Source organism: Lissotriton helveticus, chromosome 7, assembly GCF_964261635.1.
Source record: "Lissotriton helveticus chromosome 7, aLisHel1.1, whole genome shotgun sequence".
In the NCBI taxonomy this organism is placed as follows: Eukaryota; Metazoa; Chordata; class Amphibia; order Caudata; family Salamandridae; genus Lissotriton; species Lissotriton helveticus.
Genome location: NC_136068.1, coordinates 403204458 through 403220826, shown reverse-complemented (window position 1 = coordinate 403220826; position 16369 = coordinate 403204458). Strand labels below are relative to the sequence as shown.

The 16369-nt window shown below is 46.4% G+C and overlaps 1 protein-coding gene across 1 annotated transcript in view; it reads left to right on the top strand.

The window, feature by feature from the left end:
• LOC144766785 (dynein axonemal intermediate chain 4-like) overlaps positions 1-16369 on the top strand; it is a 335338-nt gene that overhangs the window by 127864 nt on the left and 191105 nt on the right. Inside the window, exons 6-8 of the mRNA XM_078650516.1 lie at positions 507-615; positions 854-885; positions 980-1079. Coding sequence (XP_078506642.1) covers positions 507-615; positions 854-885; positions 980-1079 — 241 coding nt within the window. The remainder of the gene's footprint in view (positions 1-506; positions 616-853; positions 886-979; positions 1080-16369) is intronic.

Below are 16369 nucleotides of genomic sequence, written 5' to 3'. Positions count from 1 at the left end.
AATAATCTGTTCAAAACCATAGGGATTTAAAAAGGCAGGATTGTGGACACTGCTGATGGTAGCGAGAATTAATATTCCAATTTTAATAACCATAGGAAGTAATTCCTTTTTAAGTAAGGTAAAGCTACCAACCAATCCGTTCTTTTAGATAATCCCTCTTTTCCATTCACATACACAATTAATGGTCTGGGTTTGGTAAACACAGACCTAATTAGCATAATGTGAGTCATCTCTTTGAGTACAAAATCTGTGGAGTTGTGCAATGTCATTGAGAATCATCTCTTTTCAGTCAATGTTGCAGATGTGGCCACAGGTGCAGAGCCCATCCATGCAATCTACCGTTTGTTAATCCTTTCCACAAACCCTTGGATATGGTCAGCTGGCAAAAGACAAAATAAGCACATTCTTCATCTACCTTATGCATATCTAGCACTCCTCCTTAACCAATCCTTTCAACTTCTCTTTTCTCGTGCTTCACATTATCTGTAACTTTTATCTCCCTTCAGCCAGTCGCTGACCGTCATGAACGGACACCGCTCAAGGATCTTCACCATCACCTTTCATCCACAGAGTGAGGACTGCTTCATCTCTGGGGGCTGGGACAACACTGTGCAGGTGAGAGTAATGGCAGGGAATTGGAATGGAGGCTAAGTTTGAGAACACAAGTGATTGGAGAGGAGAAGACAGAGGGGGCTAAGGGAGGAAATAAGTGAATTTTTGAAGGAAGGCGCAAAAATGAGGACATAAAAGGGTATAATGTAATGTACCAGACATATTTTCTAGGGTTCTTTCTATGGCATGCCTTGTAGTGCATTCTTTCGTCTCATAGTCTATCCTTTTGCTTTTTTCATAGTTCTGGAATGCTAACAGCCGGCACTCCTTGAGGTAAGATAGTCATGTTTCCTTGGCAGCAAAACCACCTTTCTGTGCTTCCTTAGCTTTTTCTCATATACCTTTGTATCCTTTTACCTTTGATTAGGAAGATATTTGGGCCGCACATTTGCGGTGATGCCCTGAAGTTCCATCCCACCACCAATCAGCTCCTGACAGGCTCCTGGAGGAAGCACCAGTCACTACAGGTAAGACTGGCTGAACCTTGATTGCTAAGTAGTGGGGTATAAAGCAAGATGGGAGTGGGTAAGTACCATGTCAAGGGTGTCAATGAAACACTACATGAAGGCAGGAGGGGGAGTGTGCAGCCGGAGAGCAGGTTGAAGCAGCAATGATGCTTAATGGGTTAAAGCTGAGCAGAACTACTCCCAACACCATCCTCATCCAGGAATGATTTTTCAAATAGTTATACACTCCAACTTAAATTAGGCTATTTTTTACTCAGCCAAATGAAAACAACATGTACAAAAATGTTCAAGTAGGAGGTGTCAGATAAGCACTGGTATTTGACTCAACAGTCAAATACCAGTGCTTATCTTCAGTTAAAAAAGTGCATTAATCTCACACCAAAACAAAATACGACACATTCCAAGGATGGTTCATTTACAGATTTAGGAAGTCACCTATGAGTTCTAGTGAAGGTGTACAGCATATACAGTGCGCTCCTCCCCATACCTGGTAGGGGGAGGAGGGCACTGTAGATGCTGTTTGTGGTAACTCAAGGAAAAATACAGATATAGACATTGATTAGGTATAGGTGCAGATCACTCTTGATTCCCACTATGGATAGTTTTTATGGCATTTCAAATGTTCTTATACCACAGTGTTTGTGCTTGAAAAGATTAGTGTTCTAGCAGAAGGTTTCACCTTTGCGCAAATCAGGCATGGGCCTTATTTAGAGCTTGGCAGTCAGGCTACTCGGTCACAAACATGGTAGCTAACCCAACTGCTGTGTTACAGAAGTGTGCTTTAGCGCATGGCTCTTGTACTATGAAGAGGTGGAATATTCTGCACTTTTAGACAGAATATCCCATCCACAAAACTCTTTATGTAACCCCCCATATCTGGAATGCAAAGTGTGAAGGACAAATTGAGATTAAACTGTATAGTGAAGTACTAGAATGTGTCTCTCAAAGTCATCCTGCACCAAATGATAATTGAGCAAAGACTGCGAAACTGGTTACAAATGCATAGTACAATGCACTTGTCATTTTATAGGTATAATAAAGATAACAAAAGTTGTACAAAAAGTTGGACATTTTAAATAATTTAAAAAAATTAAACATCATCAGATGAAATCAATCAAGATCGGGGTATAACACTAATTAAAGTTATGTTTCTGTAAATGTTACGAGTGATTAATTGTAAACACCATCAAAATTGTATTTGCATTTGTAATGGACCAGCCTTACTGAGAGCTCCAACTCCATTGAGAGTGAGGAAGAAGTCAGGGTAATGGATAACTAGCATTTTATATATCTTTGCAACCTGCCCTTTAGTGGATAATTGAGACATGGTTATTTTGGCTTCTAAAAGGTTAAACTCCACTAGGGCGGTGGTTGAAAGTGTGTAGGCCCTACAAACATGCCTTAGTTGCAGGTATCTGAAGAACTGAGATCGTTGAAGGCTAAATTAAGTCTGTAATTCCTAAAATCTGGGGCAATTGAGTGCTGCACCACTGTGGAGTTTCTCCTGTAAAAGTCCTCTCCCCGCGAAGTCATATGGAAGGTACCTTCTATAGCCTCTGTATGGTCTCCATGGTTGGAGGTACCTTGGTAGACAGTTTCCAGCTTTACAAATAATGTTGGGGGAGGTATTTTCCGTGAGTTGTCGCTCCAACCTTAATGGCTGCACATTGATCAGGCCATATATCCAGTCGGTGACAACCAGGATTTGAGATGCCCTGTAGTAAGAAGCTATGTCCATCATTGCAACACCTTCATCGTCAGTAGATTTACAGCATTTAGTGTACACCACTCGGTTTGATGCCCCTCCCCTGATAGACGTGGTGAGTGTTGTGGTGATGTAGGCAATGAACGAATCAAGTATATAGCAGCGGTAGCTTTGTATAATGTATAGGATCTAGGGCCGGGTGATTATTTTGCCCAGTGCCACCCTACTAAATGTGGACAGAAGGAGTGTATCTCCGAATGGCGGTCATAAGGGGTATGATGGTCAGTGCCCTGGCGCTAAACACAGTATCAGTAATGTTCTTCCCCCAAATACCGAAAGGAAAGCCAGAGATAGTGAGAGTCAGGCCCACTCGACCAGACCATGTTAATTTGTTTTCAGGCCTCCCTAGTGGAAAGAGTCACTTTTTATTCCAATTAACTCTAAGAGCAAAATAATCCTCAAGTGGGGGGAGCGTTAGAGGGGGCATGTCAAGATGGCTGCACATTAGTGCAGCTCTGCCGGCCGATCCGCAATCCGACCAATATCCTGACAAAATACGGCAGATTGAAAGCACCAAAAGGCCGCAGAGATAGAATAAGCAGCCTTGGACAGGCCCAAGACATTTACTGTCTCTAACAGGCTCCTGGAGGAAGCACCAATCACTACAGGTAAGACTGGCTGTGTCTTGATGGCTAAGGATTGGGGTATAAAGAGAGATGGGAGAGGGGAAGTACCATGTCAGGGGTGTCAATGAAACACTACACAAAGGCAGGGGGGAGTGTGCAGCAGGAGAGCAGGTTGAAGCAGCAATGATGCTCAATGGGTTAAAGCTGAGCAGTACTATCAACACCATCCTCATCCAGGAAAGATTTTTCAAATAGTTATACACTCCTACTTAGAGTAGGCTATTTTTGACTCAGCCAAATGAAAACAACATGTACAATAATTTTCAGGTAGGAGGTGTCAGACCCCATTCAGGGGGCATAAGGCAGACTGGAGCTACTGGGTTACAACTGTGGTGAATGCAGTTGTTTGCCACTGGTGTCCTCAAATTTTTCTTACTAATTGCTCCACAAAATAGGCCCGTACATCTCTTTCACACTTGACTGCTTGGGTGGTGAGGGTGAGCAGCCAAATGCTTCTCATGGAGGTAGCGTGGGGTCAACAACTTAGGACGCAACAGTCGAATACCAGTGCTTATCTGCAGAAATTCTACTGTGAATCTGTCAGGCCGGAAAAACAACATGGCGGATATTGACGTCTGTGGTGAATTGAGCTCGCCCCGATGAGCAGCTGCTGACTTACTCTATTAAGTGTGGGCGTGTGAGCGGTGAGGTGCCTGCTGTGCCTGCAGGGCTTGATCACAGTAAGAGGGAGATCAGGACCCGACTCGCTGCTCTGCGCCGATTCCAACTGTGCGGAGGCCTGCCCATATCGGAGTGGCGGGGCCTATCCTGATAGTTAGGTGGATCGGGCCTGCCCTGCGGAACTTGTGGTGTCACTGCTGGGGGTGGCGGGCGGCGGGAAAAGGCCAGCATAGCAATACGCCCTGAGGAGAATAATGTCAGTCTGGGAGGTATGATCTGCAGCGAGGAGCGGGAGCGGTGAGCTGATTCGGCTGTCGCACTTGGGGCCGGGAGGGCTGGGACATACTTGCGGCCTGTGCGTGCTATTGAGTCCTATGACACTGATCGTGCTGGGGGACTGCTACGACTGCGCAAGATACGCAAAACAAAAAGCTTGTTGAGGGAGCATACTGTGCTAAACTTTGAGAGGACACTTAGGATATAAGGGCGTAATCTACTATTGGCAACACGGAGGCTGCAGCGGAGCAGAGTGTACAATAAATCTGGTGCTAGATAACTGCAGTGGAAGCTGGAGAGAGTGACCGGTGCTGACAAGCCAGGTGAGCAGGTCACAATTTATGGTGGCTGGGTGGAAGCTACAGATAGCTGGGCCCAGATGCCCTGATACCGGGTCTCGCAAGGCGGTTGACTATAGCTGTTAACAGAGGATTGCGCACAAGCTGAGGTGCTTCAGAGGAGGTGCTGTCTGCACTGTATGCAATAGCGAGTGGAGTAGGACCGGCGGACTGAGCAAGGGTGAATGCAGTCAGCCCGGGATATAAAAGAGCCAACAGAAATGGGTAAAACTGACAAGTGGCAATCCCGTCTCACGTTCGAGATGCGAAAGACGGGCAGGACGCAGTCAAAACACGCATTGGACTCGGAGGCGGATGCCCCAGTAGTAGCTGCCCCCTCCCAGGAAACTATACTTTTGGCGATGCATCGAAGCCTCCAATCAAACGATGGCAAGATTGAAGCCCTGAATCTCGAAAGGACCATATGACTGCGAAGCTGGAAAAACAATACACCAAACTGGGTGAGGTGGAACAGAGGGTCTCCACAGCTTAAGATGAACTGCATAATTTTCAAGTAAATCCTTAAATATGGAGAAGGTGTTGGCGATCATACAAACGAAGAATGAAGCTTTGGAGGCGAGGTCCAGAAGAAACAACCTAAGAATTACTGGGCTGCCAGAATCAACCAACACTGGCAAAATGGAGACCTTTGTGGAGGCATTGATTAAGGACCTATTTGGGGCTGACAATTTATCTTAAAAGCTAATAGTGGAGCGTGCACACCGCTCGCTAGCGGCTCTTCCAATCCCTGGTTCAATGCTGCGCCCTATCATAGCTCGGTTATTAAACTACAGGGATCGGGACTCAATTCTGCGAATGGCCCTGAGAGAAGAGCTCCATCAGCAACAAGGAAACGCACTGGCCTTTTTCCAGGACTTCACGACAGCGGTGCAGACATCCAGGAGAGAATTTGTACCAGTTAAGTCTGCTGATGACAGAGGGCATTTCTTACGCCATGCTGTAGCTGGCTCGGCTTAGAATTGGCCCAGAGGGTGCCTCCAAGATCTTCATCAACCCAAAAGCTGCACTAGAGCACGCCTCAACCTTGAAAAAGCGCAGGTGAGAAACCTCTAATGATTCTGAAGACGAGGAACAGTAAATCTCTGTGTGCCGTGCTTTATACGAAGTGAGAGGCGCTGACCTGTAAGGTGCTCCTTGTATGGATATGTCTAAACTGTGAATTCAGGGTTTGAGGGCTGCACCTGTTCAAGTAACTGTTGATTTTATTGTTGCTCTGCAGTCCTGGAAATATGACAGAAATAATATATCTCCAGGATGGGACAGATCAGCCACCTCCCGGACTGCTAGGAGGCAAATTGCACTCTAGCGTTCCCTGATGGGTGTGCCCCGTTTGGTTCCTGTGATACTATGTTTATGGGGGGGGGGGGTCGCTTTTGTTTCATGGGGATGTCTTTAGCAAGTTGGGGGTGCTGAAGTGGGTGGGGGGATGGAGGGGCGGGGGAGCAGCAGCAGGTGCGAGACAGTGTCGGTGCAGCCTTTAGAAAAATACAATTTCCATCTGTGGAATGGGCGGGATTTAGCTACTGTTGAAATATCATTTTGCAGGTCTGGGTAGTACTGTAAAGCTTTTAACTTGGAATGTGCGTGGGCTTATTAACCCCCAAAAAGGTGTTCTGTATTCGCCTATTTAGATAGGCTGGATGTGCATATCGCTTTCCTCCAAGAAACGCCTCTTACCAAATATACTGAGAACAACGTGGGGGCTCAATGGTCTGTGGTGCGAGTGGCGGCATTGTATTTACTCTAGAGGTGTGATGATCTTAGTTAAGAAAGGCACACCGTTTACTATGATTAGGTCTGAGGTGGATGATCAGGGCAGAGTGGCCATAGTCTTGGGGAAGCTGGGAGGCACAACAGTATTGTTGGTTGATGTATATGGACCAAATTTTGAAGATCCCACCTTTTTCAATGATGTATGACAACGTATTTCTGTGTTCCCTCCCACAGTTGTGCTTTGGGGCGGCGACTTCAACATATGCATAGATACTAGCCTAGACCGCTCACGGGGCGCAGTGGGTTGTGGGAAGCAGGCTTCACAGGTATTGTCAGAGTTAATGGAAGCTGATGGTCTTGGAGATATATGGAGACGCTGAAACTGCACAGCCAGGGGGAGCACATTTATCGCCACAGTGCATGGGTCATTAGCCAGGCTGGCACTGATGGCTGGCTTCCGAGTAGGCATGCCCCTGGACGGTCACAATTAGCCACTTGGCAAAAACACTTTCAGATTACTCCCCTGTGATGTTAAAACTGTGTGTCCCCGGGTGTGCCAGGCCCCAGTTTCAGTGAAAGCTACAACAGTCCTCCATGCCGGACTCAATCTTCCGTGACACAATAGGGAACGCCACTAGGAAAGTTTTTGTAAAAAATTAGGGATTGGTAGATAGTGTAGGAATACTCTGAGAGGCTTTCAAAGTGACCATGCAGGGGGAGTGCATTGGGGCGCAGGCGGGAGTCCTGAAAGATCTTCGACACAGAATCCGTGGTTTAGCAGCGCAGATCACTGTGCTGGAGCGGGAATATGAGTTGAACCCCGCACCAGCGACACTTGCCAAAATCAGGGACCTGATTTCAGAACATAACCAAACAGACGATCAATAGATCCTGCATACATCTAGACAGTGTAAAGCCCGCTATCATGGGGAGGGTGGTAGGGCAAGTTACTCACTGGCTCAAAAGATTACAATGCCGAGGGGTCAGGAACATATTGTTGAGATGCTAGATGGGGATGATGTAGAGCAACACTAGATTGGACATTAGTAAGATACTCATAGATTTTTACTCCGAACTATATGGGGGTAGACCCTTGGTTGGTGAGCCAGAGACCTTCAGTTATCAGGAGGACATCGCGCTTGGGTGGCTTTCTGAGGGCCAGAGAGAGTATCTGATGCAGCCTTTCGATGTGGAAGATGTGAAGGAAGCTATAATGTCCCTACCCACGTGCAAAGCCTCAGGCCTTGATGGGCTACCTAGTGAGTTTTATAAGGCCTATGTTGAGGAGCTGGCCCCAAGATTGTTGGATGTATATGCTGAAGCTTATGAGATGGGCATGCTGCCTCCCTCTCTGAAAGAGGCACTTATTGTCACACTGTTAAAGCCTGAGAAGGAGGCGAATAAATGTGAGTCATATAGGCCCTAGTCTTTAATTAACATTGACACTAAGATTTTGGCAAAAATAATTGTGAATAGATTGCAGCCACTAATCCCAAAGTTGATCCTCCCGGATCAGACGGGATTTGCTGCATCTTGCGGTGCTGCAAGATGCAGCAAAAGCCTTTGATTTATTAGAATGGAGGTATACGTTTACAGTTTTGGAAAGAATGGGCATGCCGCTATTCTTTCTGAAATGGGTGTGATTGTTGTATGCTGAGCCAGTGGCCTGACTGCTGTTTAATGGGTGGATTTCCGAAGCCTTTCCAATTAGGAGAGGCACTAGACAGGGATGACCCTTATCCCTGATGCTGTTTTCTTTGGTGGTTCAACGCTTGGCCTGCAAAATCCGCCAAAAACACACCAATGCTGCTCTAAGGTTTCGACAGCGAACACTTGCTGTTTCTTTGTACGTGGGCAATATGATATACGTTCGTGAGCCAGCCGCACACCTCCCGGCCCTTCTGCGTGAATATGTGGTATTTGAGAGGTACTCTGGTCTGGGAATCAACTGGGCGAAGTCAACGGTATTCCCGTTGACTGATGGTACTTTGGGAGACTACGCTGGATTTCCCGCTTTCCTGGTCAACTGACCCGGTGAAGTACTTGGGAATATTGATACATAGGGATCCAGAAGTGGCTCTGACCATGAACTTCGGGCGTGCCATTATTAAAATCACGGAGCAAGTCGCATGCTGGACCCATATGCCCCTCTCACTTGCGGACAGAATAGCAGTTGTAAAAATTACTATTTTGTCTAAGCTTCTTTATCTATTTGTCAGTATCCCAATACGACTGCATGTGACACTTTTTAGGACACTAGAGTACTGCCTACTATCACTTGTGTGGGGTGTAAAGCAGCCAAGGTGTAGTTGGAGCACTCTAGCGCTACCGTTTGATCGAGGTGGGTCTGAGGCACCTGACATGCGTTTGTATTGTTTTTGCGCGCCAGCGCAATTCGCACACTACTGATATTTCCCACAGCGTTACCTTCCACACACTGCTGTTGGGGCAGACACTGCACATTCGACCCCGCTAACTGCCATGGTCCTGCTGGGTGGGGAGGGTACCGCCAGGAAGGAAATAAATTATGTCAAATACACTGCCTGGGCGTCGAACACTCTTGCCAAACATGAGTGGCTCGAGTATATATATGCCCCTGCTATGCCGATTGCTGTGCATTCGGATATCTCTGCAGTCCAGGAACAGGGGGCCTTGAAGGTACGGCAGATGGTTGGGTTTACAAGGCTTGGAGACATGTACTCGAATGTCTTCTTTAAGCTTTTCGTTGATTTTCAGGCAGGTCAAACGTATAATGCAATGCTTGGTTTTACATTCTCAAGGGTGCGCCAGGCGGTTTGGTCCATGTACCCTGAGTATCCCTCAGAGCCAAATACCCTAAAGGCATTACAAGTTGTACTGGCCAGGGAGGAGTGCAGGGGGCTGATCACTAGATCGCATAATGCTTCCCAAAGGGAGAATGGGCTGGCAGACCCACCTTTGCTTGAGAAATGAAATGCTGTGCTTGAGGCCCCGTTGACGCTGGAGGGTTGGGAGTTCTGCTGTGAGATGACTGGTCGCGTGACCGCTAATTGTAATCAATATCTACCATGTTTGGAAAGCGCACAGTCACAAAGCACTGGGGTGCCAAGACAGGCCCCACTCTGCTGAAGTGAATTTGTGAATTGGTGTATTGTAAAGAACAGGGGATATATGCTGAAGAGCTACCTGTTGCTTCAAGACCAAAAGGTTTCTGGGCACCACTTCATATGTTTCTGCTTGAAAACCCGGACCTGCGGTGAATTGTTTGGAACAATTGTCTAGATTGGCCCACTCTGACCATCATGGACTGTTTCAAGGAGCACCAGAAGGAGATCCTCATCCCAAAGGATCGTATTACTGGTTTTAAATTGCCCTCTTTTATGTTTACTAAGTCGTGGTACACCTGGATTCCTAGATATTTGAAAGAGCGGGCACCCAGTTCCAACCCACTGGAAGGTCCTGTGGGCATTCTGCCCCTTCTATCACTGGGAAAACATAAGTTTTGTTTTTGTTTACCTTTAGGCCTGCCATTACTGCATATTTGACCAGGAGTTCCACCGCCCTTGTCACACCATTCCTCCCCTGCCCCAGTAATAACAAAACGTTGTTGGCATACTGCAAAATGATATGCTCTTGATTCCCTCAGTAGCATTTCATGTGACTCTCCTACCTGTCTGAACAGTTATGTCAGGGGCTCAATAGCAAGGGCAAACAGTAAGGGGGATAGCGGGCATCCCTGCGTGGTGCCCCTAAAGATATGGTCTTGAGATCACCACCCCCGGTCTTGACCCGTGCTGTAGGGTGAGAGTACAGTATATTGATCCATTTTACCCATTTTTCTCCTAGCCTATTTTGATCATTGTGGCATAGAAAATCCCACCGCACGGAATCGAATGCTTCTCCAGGTCCACCGACATTATCAGTGCCTCTGGGTGATGGATTCTATAGGGATGATGTAGAAAATGAAAAAGCCTCCAGATATTGGCCGATTTAGCCCTTGATGGTATAAACCCACTCGGATCTTTATGTATAAGTGATGTCATGTGCAGTAATATTCGTCTTGCTAAGGCCTTACTCAGGGTTTTTAAATCTGTGTTTAACATTGACAGGGGTCTAAACACGGATACTATTGCTTCCGCTATTTTTGTTTTTGGGAGGGGTATTACCAATGCATCCCTGGTGGATGCCGACAGTAAATTGTTCTGCCTACTTTCCGCATACAGTGCCTCTAGTTTGGGGGTTAATGCCTGTGCCATTAGGGAGTCAAATTCGGCTGGTAAACCATCTGGTCCCGGCATGCTCCTGGATGCCATCTCTTGTATAGCATCTCGTATTTCATGAGCTGTTACGGCTCCCCCAACTCCCTCTTTAGTCCCGGATCCAGAATTCATAGTAGCAATGGAGCCAAAAAAGCACTCAGTTTGTTTGCCTGTAGTATTGGCGAGGCCTCGTACAATGTTTTATAGTATGTGCGGAACTCATCTTTCATATTAATGGGGAGGTATAGTATTCCCCCTTCTTCTATCCCAAGATGTGTTACTGGTATTACCCTGCTTTCCGGTTGGACTAACCATGCCAATAATCTGCTTGCCTTTCCCCCTTCCTCATGCACTTTATTATGATATTGGTGCATATCTACTTTTGCAGACGCTCGAGTGTCCCATTATACTACAGCCTTGTGTATTCTGTTTGTGGGTGTTCTTATCTGTTAAGAGGTTGCGCCCCTTTTCATGAAGCAGTGTTTCTAGTTGCGTTATCTCCTTCTGCAAGTCTTTTCTCAATCCCACTGTGGCACCCAAACAGTGACCCCTTATTACCACCTTGAACGCCTCCCATTCTGTGGCCCTAGAAGTGGTGGAGCCCTGATTATATCTAAAGTACTCTGCAACCTTGTCCTCTAAGGATTGTCTGAAATAATCATCTGTTAACATTTTTGTGTCTAGGCGCCACATCGGCGTGGCTGTAGGTTTTGCCCACGGCTGATAGCAGAGAAGAAGGGTATTGTGGTCAGAGAAGGTGCTACCTAAATATTCTGTGTGTATCATTTGACTCGTTAGCGTGTCTGTGCATATGTACAAGTCCAGTCTTGCATGTAGGTTATGCAAGTGTGAATAGTAGTAGTCTCTGGAATGCCTATGCTATAGTCTCCAGATGTCATTGAATTTCCACTGTGTTAGCTAGTTCTTAAATCCCTGCACTAGGTTAATGGCAACTGTGGGGAGGTCCAAGTCGATATCTGCTATGCAATTAAAGTCCCCCCTAAGTGCACCTCAACCCCATGCAAGGTGGATAGAGGTGCAGGCAGTTTCTCTAAGAACGGCAGTTGATCATGATTTGGGGCATACACACTACCAATACAATTTCCCGCCCTAATAGCCTACCTCGTACCAATACGAATCTGCCCTCTGGATCCACCACTGTGCTCTGCTTTCTAAATGGGGAGCTGGCTCCTATCCAGATCAAAGCCCCTCTCGAGAAGGCTGAGTAAGAGGTCACATACACTTGTCCACACCATTTTCGTCGGAGTTTAGCCCCCTCCTCTGCTGTCAGGTGGGTTTCTTGCATCATGACAATGTGTGCCCCTCTTCCATTAATATAACTATGTATTTTCTGATGTTTAGCTGGCGATCCTAGTCTACGGACATTCCAAGTCAGCATTTTAAACAGTTGGGGATCTCGCGCCACGAGGTCACAACCATCCCCTCATGAATTGGTGTCTCCTCACGTCCCCTCCTCCACACCACATTAGTAGTAGCACCACAAGACAATCACTAAACTTTATAAACCAAATACTCCTCCTCCCTTGGACAGTGTCGCAACGTCCTGCTGCCCAAACCTCTAACAAAAGTAAAAAATAAGATAAATAGACAACTCGCCATGTGCATGTGGGAGTCATTCTAGTTGGGGGGTGGTCAATATGGCCTGAAGCAAGTCAACCCTGCCTAGGCTAAATTTTGTATCTTTGCAGCAACTCCATTTGCACTGAATCCTCTCAAAATGTATTGTGCGTTACCCATTCAGACATCGAAGTCAGGATTCTCTGCTGCAACTCCTTTTAGATCTCAAAAAGAGTCCCTGTTGCCTATTCTCGATCATTCTTCTCAGGAGCGCTCCCACCACCTGCCATTGCTCTTCCTATTTCTCTCCCACAGTCCCAGTTGGTAGCACTTATCTCTTTCCCGGTGCTTTAAATATCGCCCACCGATCTCGGCGTCACCACTGGCAACTGCACATAACTCTTCATTGATGTTCCAGAGTCCAATCCTTCTGTTTCGTGGTCAGTGGAGACGTTCATTCCTGTTCCCTGCAAGGGAGATGACATGGCCTCCACCACTGCTTGCAGGGCTGCACGACGTTCTCGTGCACTTTGTGATAAGGTAGGTTTCTGTATCGGTAGTCTGCATGTTGCTCTTCATAGCCATCTACTCTGTGGTTTGGGGCCGGTTGGCTCATTTTTCTACCGGACTGTTGGCTGCTCACCTGTTCTGTACAATTCTAGGCAGTCCCATACTTCTTCTAGGGATTCGTAGAAGCGTGCTTTACCATCTATTTGTAGTCTGAGTGTGGCCGGATACTGCAGCGAGTACTGTATGCCTTCCTTTTGTAAGACCTTCTTAACTTCTAGGAAGGAGGAACGTTGCGCTTGGACTTTTGCCGTGAAGTCTGGAAAGACTGATGCTTTATTATTACCAATCGTGTACAGGCCATACAGGAGTGTTATATTATCATTATAGCGTCTTGGTCTCTGTAGGATAGCAATTGTGCCACCACTGGGCGTGAAGGTCGGCCAGGCACCAGAGGCCGTGACAGGACCCTCTAGGCCCTCTCAAGTTAAAAAAACATCGAGAGTCCTTCCTGCAGCACTGTATGCTGGAGCCATGTTACTAAATACGTGACCATGTCTGTGCCTTCTGCACCATCTGGTCTACCACTTTGATATTATTCCGTCGGTTTCAGCCTTTAGCGTCTTCAGCCCTCCTCTCTAATGTCACCACCCTGGCAGAGGGTCAGTTAACTGGTGTAGTGTGGTTTTGTGCTCTGGGACCAGTTCTTTCACCGCTAGTTCCACCTCTTTCATCAGATCCACAAGTTCGTGGTGTTCCGCTTGCAACAGGCCAAGACCAACAGACACAGTTCCTATGTCCTGTTGCAAGGTAGCCTTAGTATTAGCGATTGTTCCTAGTATTTTGTCTATATGCAGGTGGATTGATTGTTCTTGGCCATCAGTTCAAATTTGCATGTTCCCTGCCATCTAAGAGCAGTCCCCTGTTTCAGGTGAGCCGCTCCCTTGCTTAGGTTTCATTTTCCCCATGTTGTCTTTCTAGGGGATACTGATTTGATCCGGATGCAATATCCACAGTTGTGGGGGTTCCCAGATGTCTTGATTCTGTGTCTTCCCTGTTTTGGTAGTTTCAGGGGTGCCCCCAGTGTTCCCCTCTTGCATCTCCGGCGCCAGGGATGAATCCTTTAGTCTCTTTGTAACTGCTAGGTACGGTCTGTAATCAATGCGGAGTGAATGTTCCTCCAATTGTGTCCTACAGGTTCTGTGTCCCACACCTATATTTGACTAGCGTGATAGTCACTTGTTCCAGTCAGTATTTTATGTCCTTGTTCCGTTCCCCTGTGAGCAGTTCACCAGAAAGGCCTGAGCCTGTGCACTTAGGGAGTGCTGTGGGTCTAGTCCCATTGGTGTGCGTTTTCTGCACCGTTTATAGCCAGATCAAGGGTTGCCCCCACTGGTGCTCCAGTGTCACTGTGCGTACGATTTTATGGGTCTGCGGCCCCTGCCAATTGTTCAAGTTTACCATTTCTATGTTCGGGTTGAGGGAGTAGTCTTATCTCTTCTGTTTCTTCATATCGTCACATTTCTCTATTCTAATTTGTTGCTTTCTTTGCCGCGACAGCCCTAGCGATTGTGGGGATCCTCTAGGGCCTGCTGTTCCTCCACCGCCCCTCAGGTGCCTACCAGTCAACCAAATTGTGTGGGTGTCCCATTGGTTCTTTCAGGGCTAGGCGCACATCTCTTACTGGGCTCACCCCCATCATGTGCTGGGTCACAGTCTCCTGTGGTGAGGCCCATCACCCTCAGGCTCTGCTTTGCCATCGGCCTAACCTTTTACTCGGGTTCGCTCTTTTGCCGGCTCTAGGATTTGCTTCACCCTGCAGCCACACTGCTGTTCGCTCCGAGGAAGTCCGCCTCCTGGTTGGGCCGTCTCTCTTCACCTCGGCTCGTTATTTGTTGGGTCGGCACATTGCATCAATCACTCTTTAGGTCTTCGGCACGATGTCCACAGTTCCTCCACTTGTACAACCTTCCGGTAGCCGCCGGCAGCCATCCGTGTTCTTGCGGACTGCTTTCACTATGCCGTCACTGCTGTGCCGCACTAGGCCCCAGATTCATAAGCCGAATCACTGTCAAAAGAGCTTCCGATCACCTTCAGGTACATCTGTCGCACCCCCACGGACCGCGCTCACTTATTCGCAATAATTTATCTGTGCATACATGATATTCAGGATTTTAGGATATGAGCTGATATGGAGCTCCTCACTAAGCATCTGTTCCGGCCACCATCTTGGCCATGCCCCACAGACACGCCTTTTGACATCAATAAACAGGTCGCTGTCTTACAGGAACTACAAGACTTCCGAGATGAGTACTCAAATGAAATTTCGAAACATTCAGGTAATGATAAAGTGAAAGTGCAACCAGCAACTTCTGGCTGGATTCCTAAACTTGAGGATCTAGTTAAGGAGAAGATTACTGAAAGAAAATAATTCGGCCCATCACACAGCAAAAGTGCCAGTACTTGACATTGCAGGTACCAGAAATGTAATTTTGCCTCTGCTTGCTGGTTGTAAAAACAAACACTTTATTTCCATTGATCTCTTGAAACAACACAATGTGGCCAGTTCTACATAGTAGGCCATGAGGGCTACTTGGTAGTTACCGGTCTCCTCTTGCTTCCATACAGGAAATACCTTTGCAAACATATAATAATACAAATATTGTTATTCCCTGGTTGGGGACTTAGGATGCTGAAGTTTTACTACTTCTTGTTACTACTGCTGATACAGGATGTACATCAGATGGTAATTTACAATTTTCCACGGCTACTGCTGAGAATGAAGTTGTATATTATCAACTACGTTTGGAGGTGTCTACCAGTTCTCCATTACCACAAGAGGTTCCTGTTTTTGCACAGACTGCCTCTGGCTACTTTGTTGACGATGATATTTCTTCAGATGCTTTGCATACTACACTGTATGGTGCACATGCATTTTTTTTGGGCTGAAACAAACTTACCAGATTCCTCAATGGTCCTAGATGTGGATTTCCATTTTGCCGTTTTTCCTATTCCTTTGGATTGTTTTTTTTATGCTATTTTTCTTGCTTTTATATGGACATTACCTTCCAGAATGCTCCGTTGTAGAACTGGCAGCCTCATTCTTCTTCAAATAAAGTGCGACGATACCTGCCCCTTTGCGAACATTTCTGCATTCCCTAACTCTAATCGAATTGTGTGGGATAGGATGCCATTTGATATTTTTCTTTCTACAGAAACTCTGCAGATTCTTTATGTGTTTAAGGTGTCTATGGACAATGGTATTACTTCTGGATAGAACTCTGAGTGGGATTCAGACACTGTCAAAAGCATGCTTTCTAAACTATAATCTTATACAGTAGTGAAACTGAAGATATGTATTTAAATTCAGTTAATTTTGGTTAACTGTTTTGTTATCATCACCATACCCATCAGTATTTACACAGAGCTTGTACTCCACGTACAGTTTTCAATTACACACAATGGGAACATCACCCCACACCACCAGTGGGTAGTTCAATGACATCATTGAAAAAGTTTGTATATTTTTCTGGTCGCAATCCTTTAGACTCCGTTTCCTATTACTATAATCTTACCCTCTCCTCAGCAAAGAAAAATATGCTGGCCT